We start from the raw sequence: 10381 nt of genomic DNA on the forward strand, positions 1-10381 counted from the left end.
TAGGAGTGTACCGTACATTTGTAAATTTACGTGCATGCGTATGTGCATGTCCATACGTATGTGTATTATGTGTATAGCATGAGAATGTGTGTGTATGTGTATGCGTATGTGTACGTGTATGTGGAAGTGGAAGTGTATGTGCACGGCCGTACGTATATGTATATGTGTATAATATGAGGAAGAGGATGTGTATACGTGTATGTGTATGTATATATGTATGTGCATGTGTACTGCATGTGTATATTCATACTTATGTGTATGTGCATGTGTATAATATGAGAATGTGCATGTGTATACGTGTATGTGTATGCGTACATCAGTGATTCTTAATCTGGGGTGTTCGCATCCCCTTACAGTGCGAGATCGGTTATATGGGGTGTACAGGTTCTATGGTCGGAAAAAGTGAGCATACATGTCTTGATTTTATAGTATTATTCCAATAACACTAAAGTAATCTAGTTTTTTGTAATGCATTAGTTTGTTGTCAGTTGTGTGAATAAAGATCAAGAATATATATATATATATTGTTGCGGGCCCGTCCATGGCTAGACACTTTCCCGTCATACGTGTGCGCATGCGCATCCGCATGCGCCTGCGCAGGTTGGTTAGAATGAGTGGTCGCCAAATGGTGACGTCTGGCAACTGGGAGCCAGTGGAAGTACGGTAGCTTGCGGGGTACCTCCTTCCCCCTCTTACAAATCCTGTCACCATACCTGACAGTTGTTCCCTAGATCTCTCTTGTTACCTAGTTGGGTAACGGTAAGAATTAAGTATACTAGATTGTATCATATTATTATTCATGTTGTATATTATTAATGTTGTATCATATCATTAATGTTATAAATATAGATACTTATAATTGTAGAGTTTACCAAATACCCCAAGTGAAATACATCAGATAGATAAAAAGTTACCGTACCCTTATATGCCTGAAGGGAGTGTAACATGTGGGGGCCCGTGTCCGGGATATTGAGAATTGTGCATACGTAGACTAGAGCTCCAATTAGTGTGACAAGTGTTGTTGTGCCAACAAATTGCCAGTGTTAATAGTGTCTATCGGTCGCACCGTAATCCCGTAGAAGTTATCTATCTTATGTGTTTAACTATTAGCTAGCTGTTAGTATATAATTACGTGTTCTCGAAATTCTGAGTTCAAAATGTTTGATATCGACCAATTTCTTGCTAACCCTTCAGGCAAAGCTCTATGGGATTTAAACAAGGAATGCGTGATCGGCATTGCCCGACGCCTCGGGTTAGGGGGTTACTCAAGCTTGAATAAAGGCCCTCTGAGGGAAATGGTCTTCAACCACCTCGTTAAGGAGGGAATGATCAGGGAGGATGATATACCCGCAACAGAGGAATCTGATAAAGAGCCAAATAACGTAGATCCGCAGATTGGCAGTGACAATGAACTTAGTTACATGGCTTCACAGATTGACAATATCAACGAGCCTAATAAAATTACTCCAAATGGTGCTATTGCCAATAAGCCAAGTAACGAGGCTCCACAAATTGTTACTGCCAAAGAGCCTAGTAACCTAGCCTTACAAGTTGAACTCAGAAAAATCGAGTTACAGTTGGAAATACTCCGTCGAGAGCAAACGAGAGCAGATGCCCCTGTGTTTAGGCTCGAGTCCCAACTTGCAAGTGTGCCCAAGTTCAATGAAGACGAACCCGACAGGTTCTTTGCAATATTTGAAAAAATGGCGCATTTGAATGGGTGGCCACTTGATAAATGGACTCAACTTGTTTATCGGTCGTTTACTGGTAAGGCGTTGGACGTCTTCTCCGCTCTCTCTGAGGAGCAGGTGAAAGACTACTATATGGTTAAGTCCACCGTCCTCACCAGCTATCAGCTTGTGCCTGAGGCTTATCGCCAGCAGTTTAGGAACTTGAAAAAAGGGGGAAAAGAGACATACGTCGAATATTTTCGACGCAAACAAGCTTTGTTCCAACGGTGGATAGAGAGTGAATCAGCTCATCGGAGCCATGATAAACTGGCTGAGTTGATCCTGCTCGAAGACATCCGAAATAACTTGCACCCCGATGTACGAGCGTACCTAGATCAAAGAGGTATACGTACCCTAGCTGATGCCGGCCCAGTTGCCGACCATTACATTCTTACTAACCCCCGCCAAAGTTACAGGTCTTCTGCTCCCGCGTCCCAACCCAGCCAAGTACGTGCCCACCAGGCATTTACTCTTGCACCATTCGCCCCTCCACCTACGTCAGCCCCTCAGGCAGCAGCGCCGGGACCTTGGTCGCCATCAGGATTTCCATCATATACCACAGGTAAGCCCGTTGCCCGTGAGACCGGGGGACCTATCTTTAATAGTGAGAGGAAACCTTTTTGCAAATATTGCCGTAGGCTCGGTCATGATGTTAATGACTGCTTCAGAGTAAAGAACAAAATTCCCTCTCACCCAGGGTCCCCCTCTCTCTCGATAAATGTGGCCAAACAAACGGAAGTACAGTTGGATCCTCTATCACCTACAAATAACCGACCTGTTGTGTCTCCCACCTCCTCCACCTTTGAACCATATTGTTCATCAGGTTCCGTAGCTCTAAACGAGTCAAGTGTACCCGTTCCCATTAAAATCTTGAGAGACACAGGCTCAGCCTTATCTCTGATTACCAAAGAAGCTGTCCCCTTCCTAGATGAGTGTTACACTGGTAATTGGGTTCTAGTGAACGGTTTGACCGGAGGATCGCGTATCCCACTGTGCCAGCTATACTTACAGTCCCATATCAAATCAGGCTATGTCACGTTAGGGGTAGTGGACAGGGTACCGGTAGATGGCGTCTCCCTCTTAATAGGAAATGACCTCGCTGGAGGCGTGACGTTACCAAATGTCATGGTCTCGTCACGTCCTACCGCTGAGAATAACACCACACAATTAGAGAAAGACATCCCTGGGCTATTTCCTGCGTGTGCAGTGACACGTAGTATGAGCCAACAGGCAGACGTCCCAAGCAATGAATCTGTCGAGGGAGGTGGCATCGATGTGGTTTCCCCTTTGTCTAGTGAGAAATCGGAAGAAGACCCTATTCAAGTAGACCCCCCTGACCTCGGTCTAGGTGAACTCTTCAAAGATTCCTCACCGACAGATAAACCTAAGAATAATACAGATGAGAATAGTGTCACGACCCTGACTAGTTTTGGCTCCTCTCCTGTTACTAGGAGTAAGCTTGTTCAACTCCAGGCAGAGGACCCGGAACTAGCCAGTTTTCTTAATAGGGCAGTTAGTGAAGTGGAAGCCCAACAGGAGGCCAATTGCTATTACACTAGCTCTGGCGTGCTAATGCGGAAATATCGTCCCGCTACCTCCCCCGCCAGTCACCCTTGGTCAGTGCACCACCAGATAGTGATTCCGAAGCCCCTACGCCAAGATATCCTTAGCATTGCTCATGACGGCGTAGGAGGACATCTAGGAACCAGGAAAACTTGTGCCAAAATTCTATCGCATTTCTATTGGCCTAAGTTACGCAGAGACGTAGGTACATACTGCCGTACATGCCGTCCCTGTCAGTTAGTGGGAAAACCAAGCCCCAGTATCAAACCGTTCCCGTTACAACCCATACCAGTGATAAAAGAGCCTTTTAGTAGGATAACAATTGATTGCGTAGGTCCCTTACCAAAAACCCCCCGTGGTCATCAGTTCCTACTTACCATCATAGACAGTGCCACTCGCTATCCGGAGGCTATTACCTTACGCCGCATCACGGCAAAGAATGTTGTAAGAGCCCTAGTTCATTTTTTTACCCAAGTAGGCCTTCCCACAGTGATACAATCCGATCAGGGATCCAACTTTACTTCCCGGTTGTTTAACCAGGTGATGGAAAGCCTAGGTGTCAAGCAATCTAGGTCCTCGGCTTATCACCCGCAATCCCAGGGTGTAGTTGAAAGGTTCCATCAAACCCTCAAAAGAATCCTAAGGACCTTTTGCTTGGAAACCGGAAGGGACTGGGACGAGGGAGTAGATCTCCTGCTGTTCGCTATCCGAGATAGTGTTCAGGAGTCGTTAGGTTATAGCCCTTTTCAGTTAGTTTATGGACACGAGGCACGGGGTCCCCTTAAAGTCTTGAAGGAGAGCTGGATAAGCAATGAGCCAGTGACCCCGTTGGCCTCCTATGTGACAAAGTTTAAGGATAAACTTCAATTAGCTGTAAATCTTGCCCATTCAAACCTAGAAGGTGCTCAAATTAAAATGAAGCACCAGTTTGATAAGTCAAAAGGAGCAAGGGATAGGTATTTTAAAAGTGGAGATAATGTCTTAGCTTTCTTACCATTAAAAACTAACCCTCTTCAAGCTGTGTATAGTGGACCGTATCAAGTCTTAGAGCGCCAAGGTCAGGCCAACTATGTCCTCCACACTCCAGAGAGACGCAAGAAAAAGCGTCTAGTGCATATTAACTTGTTGAAACCCTACCACGATCGTGGTGAGGGTGTGGTAGGAGATAGTGCGGAGGCTGACCCTCCGTCACCTGCGTGTTTAGTAGTGCCGGAAGTTAGTGAAGGTGATGAGAGTTTCTCTGAAGCTCTTAGTGGGTCATGTGTAAAGATGGAAAACTCGGTGATATTACGAGACCCCACTGTGAAGTTAGAACATCTCTCTGGTGCCCAAGCGAAGGACATAGAATCCCTGCTACGAACGTACGTGTGCATATTCGGTGATCACCCTCGCCCCTGCTCAGCACTGGAACACGACGTGGAGACCCATGGGGCCCCTCCCATCCGCCAACGTCCGTACCGCTTGAATACCTTCAAGAGAGAATACGTCCGAGCTGAGGTGCAACGTCTCCAAGAGCTCGGCATTGTACAGCCCAGCCACAGCCCGTGGGCATCTCCTGTTGTCCTCGTGCCGAAGCCAGATGGGTCGATGCGGTTATGTGTCGACTACCGACGGGTCAACGCGGTAACGGAAGCGGATGGGTACCCCTTGCCTCGCATAGACGACGTGATCGACGACGTGGGCTCGGCGCGATGGGTAACCAAGCTCGACCTCCTCAAAGGCTACTACCAGGTCCGACTGACTGAGCGCTCGAGAGCCATCTCCGCCTTCGTCACCCCAGAGGGACTGTACGAATTCTCCGTTCTTCCCTTTGGGTTGCGGAATGCCCCGGCCACCTTTCAGCGCCTTATGAACCGCCTCACAGCCGGGATGGACGGCGTCCGGTGCTATCTCGACGATATCGTCGTCTTCGGGGACACCTGGGAGTTGCACCTGAGTCGCCTGAAATCTCTCTTTGCTGTGCTGGCTGCCAACAACCTGACGGTGAACCTCGCCAAAAGCGAGTTCGGCCATGCCCGGGTCACCTTCCTGGGACATGTGGTCGGGCAGAATGAGGTTCGACCTGTTGCAGCCAAGATTGCGGCCATCCAGCAATATCCGACACCAGACGACAAAAAAGCAGTGATGAGGCTGATAGGGATGGCCGGATATTATCGGCGCTTCTGTCCAAATTTCTCTAATATTGTGGCACCGATGACCGACCTCCTCAGCGGCAAGAAGGCATTTAGGTGGTCGCAGATGTGCCAGGAGTCCTTCGAGAGCTTGAAAACCCTATTATCCAACGCGCCCGTGCTACGAGCCCCTAACCTGGAGAAGCCGTTCACCCTTCACGTCGATGCTAGTGACGTCGCCGGAGGAGCAGTGCTGTTGCAGGAAGGTGAGGGGGATTCCGTGTTGCACCCAGTGGGATATTTCTCGAAGAAATTTAACAAGCACCAGAGAAATTATGCCACCGTTGAAAAGGAGGCACTTGCGTTGTTGTTGGCCCTTGACCATTTTAGAATTTATATAGGTAGCACAATTCACCCAGTGCAAGTGCGTACAGATCATAACCCCTTAATATTCGTTGAAAAGATGAAGAACACAAATCAAAGACTTTTAAGATGGGCGTTGGCACTACAGCCCTTTCACTTGAAAATCTCACATATACGTGGGAGAGAAAACGTCATAGCCGACGCGCTATCACGTGGTCCAGCTCTCCCAGGAGATGCTCCTTAGGTTGAGGTTGTTTATATCATGTGTAGTATACTCATTTTGTTTGATTTTGGTTCTTGTGTTATTACTTGTCTTTTATAGTGTAAAATTTTCTGTGTAACTATGTAATGTGTTTTTTTTTATGTTCGCTTCCCATTTAGGGAAGCTCACATTTTTTGGGGGGAGGTGTTGCGGGCCCGTCCATGGCTAGACACTTTCCCGTCATACGTGTGCGCATGCGCATCCGCATGCGCCTGCGCAGGTTGGTTAGAATGAGTGGTCGCCAAATGGTGACGTCTGGCAACTGGGAGCCAGTGGAAGTACGGTAGCTTGCGGGGTACCTCCTTCCCCCTCTTACAAATCCTGTCACCATACCTGACAGTTGTTCCCTAGATCTCTCTTGTTACCTAGTTGGGTAACGGTAAGAATTAAGTATACTAGATTGTATCATATTATTATTCATGTTGTATATTATTAATGTTGTATCATATCATTAATGTTATAAATATAGATACTTATAATTGTAGAGTTTACCAAATACCCCAAGTGAAATACATCAGATAGATAAAAAGTTACCGTACCCTTATATGCCTGAAGGGAGTGTAACATATGTATATACGTGTATGTGTATGTATATATGTATGTGCATGCGTACTGCATGTGTATATTCATACTTATGTGTATGTGCATGTGTATAATATGAGAATGTGCATGTGTATACGTGTATGTGTATGCGTACATCAGTGATTCTTAATCTGGGGTGTTCGCATCCCCTTACAGTGCGAGATCGGTTATATGGGGTGTACAGGTTCTATGGTCGGAAAAAGTGAGCATACATGTCTTGATTTTATAGTATTATTCCAATAACACTAAAGTAATCTAGTTTTTTGTAATGCATTAGTTTGTTGTCAGTTGTGTGAATAAAGATCAAGAATATATATATATATATACATATATATATATATATATATATATATATATATATATACATAAAAAGTATTTCTCTCTAAAACCTTCCAACCTCCTACTCCGGAAATGAGTCATCACCGGAAACACTAACTCCCGGGGACATATCTGACTCAGACTCAGAGAATCTTTACGAAATATTACCAAGAGAATCTTTACGAAATAACGCTAAGAGAATCTTTACGAAATATTGCCAAGAGAATCTATATACATAAAAACGGAATTACGGAATTCTGACAAAAGAATCTTTACGAAATATTAATGAGAAAATATTTACGAAATATTGCCAAGAGAATCTTTACCAAATGTTAACAAGAGAATATTTACGAAATATTACCAAGAGAATCTTTACGAAATATTGCTAAGAGAATCTTTACGAAATATTGCCAAGAGAATCTCCACTCCACTAACATAAAAAAATATTTCTCTCTAAACCTTCCAACCTCCTACGCAAGGCCCAACCCGGAAATGAGTCATCACCGGAAACACTAATATTACCATGGAAAAAGAAATTGGTGCTAACAAGAAAAAGAGAATCTTTACGGAATTCTGACAAGAGAATCTTTACGAAATATTAATGAGAAAATATTTAAGAAATATTGCCAAGAGAATCTTTACCAAATGTTAACAAGAGAATCTTTATGAAATATTACCAAGAGAATCTTTACGAAATATTGCTAAGAGAATCTTTACGAAATATTGCCAGGAGAAGTATTACGAAGGAGTCTTCAAAATCTCCTAAAGGAGCCTTCAGTCTCCAAAAGGAGTCGTCAAAGTCTCCCGACGTTGTCGTCAAAGTCTCCCGACGTTGTCGTCAATTTCTCTCGCGAGCAAAGCGAGCTACGCCGTAGGCCAAGCACACCTGGCGAAGCCAGGTCCGGGTGCTTGTATATATATATATATATATATATATATATATATATATATATATAAATATATATATTTTTTTTTAATGGGGATTTAGAACCAGTCTGTGGTACGTAGGGAGTATGGACAAGACAAAAATTTAAGAACCAATGGTGTATGTGTATGTGTGTGTGTAGGTGTAGGTGTATGTCTATTCGTATATATGTATGTGAATACCTTTTTATACTTTATACGCACATATCTATGTATGCATTTGTATCTGTGATAGTGAAAGTCCAGTTACATTTTAACTGTAAATGAAGGTGCAGTTATGATACTGTTGAATTCGGTGAGAAATATGTATATAAAATCAGATAACCTAATTCATTCTTTCGACGTTGATTGGTCTTATATCAGAAGAGGAAGCGCCAAAAGGCAATGCAAAATATATACAGAAACGTTTAAGGATGTTTGAATTCAACAGGCATTACACGCGCTGTCATTAATTTACTTACACTTTTTTTACAGAAAGAATGTCATCAATAGATGAATATGAAATCTATACTTAGGCAGGTGAGGCTGAGATGGGGGTGAGTTTGATTATCCTTTGTTGTATTCATGTAATCGAGGATTAAATTATTTTTATCTTAGTTTAACCTCGCCCTTTGAATTTCATTTTGATGTAAATCATCATTTAAGTGGCTTCAAATTCGACTACACTTCCATATAAAAGATGGGTAACTGACTAAGGAAAAGACGAACATATAAATAGTAACTCAAAAAACTAAACAATTTACAAAAATAATTATCTAATAGAAAACGATAGATATATGTTGAAGTACCCATGTTGTCATCAGTAAAAAAGTATGTATATACCGTTCTATTCCATATGGACAATTAAAAATGATATATAATATTTGTGATTACAATGACAAACTGATGACGTTTTCGTGCCTTGGAAACATTAGAGGCTGCATTATGTGGCCGTTTACCAAATATGGTCTTAAAGTACACTATTATGACATTAAAGAACATTGTCACAGGATGTGGTGGAGCAACAGATTACCACATACCATGACACGTGAGTGTCTGGTGTCAAGGCATGTGACATCAAATCACAACTCAACGAAGGTTACCAACTTAAAGTCTATCATTGAACATAGCAAGGTTGATGGTGTCAATATATTAGCATAAGCGACAAACCGAGACGCAGGGAACATAGACCACACAGCACAGAGCAAAAGCTGAGTTGAAGTAGAGTTTGAGCTTCTCTCTCACTTGAAATGCTGAGGTGGCACATCTAGCAGTGAGAGGAAAGTGGAAATTGTACTTCAGTTCAGTAACAGGAAGTCTACCTTTGCTCTATGCTACATTGCCTGTGTCGCCTAAGTCTCATTCTGCGCTTAGGCTATAGTGGGAGGACGTAGGATACAAGGCTGAAGCGTGACCTCGAGGACTTTGTCATGCCTGATGTACAGCTGTCGCGAAGAGGACTTTGACAGACGACGATGTGGTGTGAGTGGTACACTTGTGACCACCCACGTACTGTATAGCCTCCCTCCCGCCCTCAGGATTACTACGTGTTTTTTCTTTCTCTCTTTCTTCCTTTTTCTTTCTTTTGTTTTTCCTTTCTTTCGTATTCTTTCTTTCCTTTCAATGATATTTCTTATTTTATTTTACTACCAAGGCTCGTTTTCAACGATTTCTAGAACAAATGGCACGGATTTCTAATTTAGGTAATAGACAAAGACAGTACAGATATGCCAGACCAAACAAAATTTCGCCCATCTGTGAAGTAGGTCGGAGTGACGTCATCTAGGGCACAAAATCATCTTGATTTAAAGAGGGAGATAGAGAAACAGAGAGACAGAGAGACAGAAGAACAGAGACAGACAGAGACTGAGAAACAGATCCAGAGCAGAGAGACGAGGGAGAGAATGAGCGAGCGAGCGAGAGAGGAAGAGAGTGAGGGAGAGAGAGAGAGACAAGGGAGAGAATGAGCGAGCGAGCGAGAGACAAGGGAGAGAATGAGCGAGCGAGCGAGAGACAAGGGAGAGAATGAGCGAGCGAGCGAGAGACAAGGGAGAGAATGAGCGAGCGAGCGAGAGACAAGGGAGAGAATGAGCGAGCGAGCGAGAGACAAGGGAGAGAATGAGCGAGCGAGCGAGAGACAAGGGAGAGAATGAGCGAGCGAGCGAGAGACAAGGGAGAGAATGAGCGAGCGAGCGAGAGACAAGGGAGAGAATGAGCGAGCGAGCGAGAGACAAGGGAGAGAATGAGCGAGCGAGCGAGAGACAAGGGAGAGAGAGGGAGAGAGAGCGGGATGGAGGAAGGGTGAGAGATAGGGAGAGAGAGAGAGAGACAGAGAGAGACAGAGGGAGACAGAGAGAGACAGACAGAGAGAGACAGAGAGAGACAGAGAGAGACAGAGAGAGACAGAGAGAGACAGAGAGAGACAGACAGAGAGAGACAGAGAGACAGAGAGACAGAGAGAGACAGAGAGAGACAGAGAGAGACAGAGAGAGACAGAGAGAGACAGAGAGAGACAGAGAGAGACAGAGAGAGACAGAGAGAGACAGAGA

General features: G+C 44.1%; 1 protein-coding gene across 1 annotated transcript; it reads left to right on the plus strand.

The window, feature by feature from the left end:
* The first annotated feature begins 1157 nt into the window (after nucleotides 1-1157).
* On the plus strand, nucleotides 1158-6011 carry LOC143027604 (uncharacterized). The gene has a single exon (XM_076188961.1). It carries the CDS (start codon nucleotides 1158-1160, stop codon nucleotides 6009-6011), a length of 4854 nt encoding a protein of 1617 aa, XP_076045076.1.
* The last annotated feature ends 4370 nt before the right edge of the window (nucleotides 6012-10381 follow it).

Source organism: Oratosquilla oratoria, chromosome 1, assembly GCF_046742065.1.
Source record: "Oratosquilla oratoria isolate Oo_2021 chromosome 1, ASM4674206v1, whole genome shotgun sequence".
In the NCBI taxonomy this organism is placed as follows: domain Eukaryota; kingdom Metazoa; phylum Arthropoda; class Malacostraca; order Stomatopoda; family Squillidae; genus Oratosquilla; species Oratosquilla oratoria.

What these genes read in the sequence shown, in the direction of transcription:
- LOC143027604 (XM_076188961.1), top strand. Translation starts at nt 1,158, where the DNA reads ATGTTTGATATCGACCAATTTCTTGCTAACCCTTCAGGCAAAGCTCTA.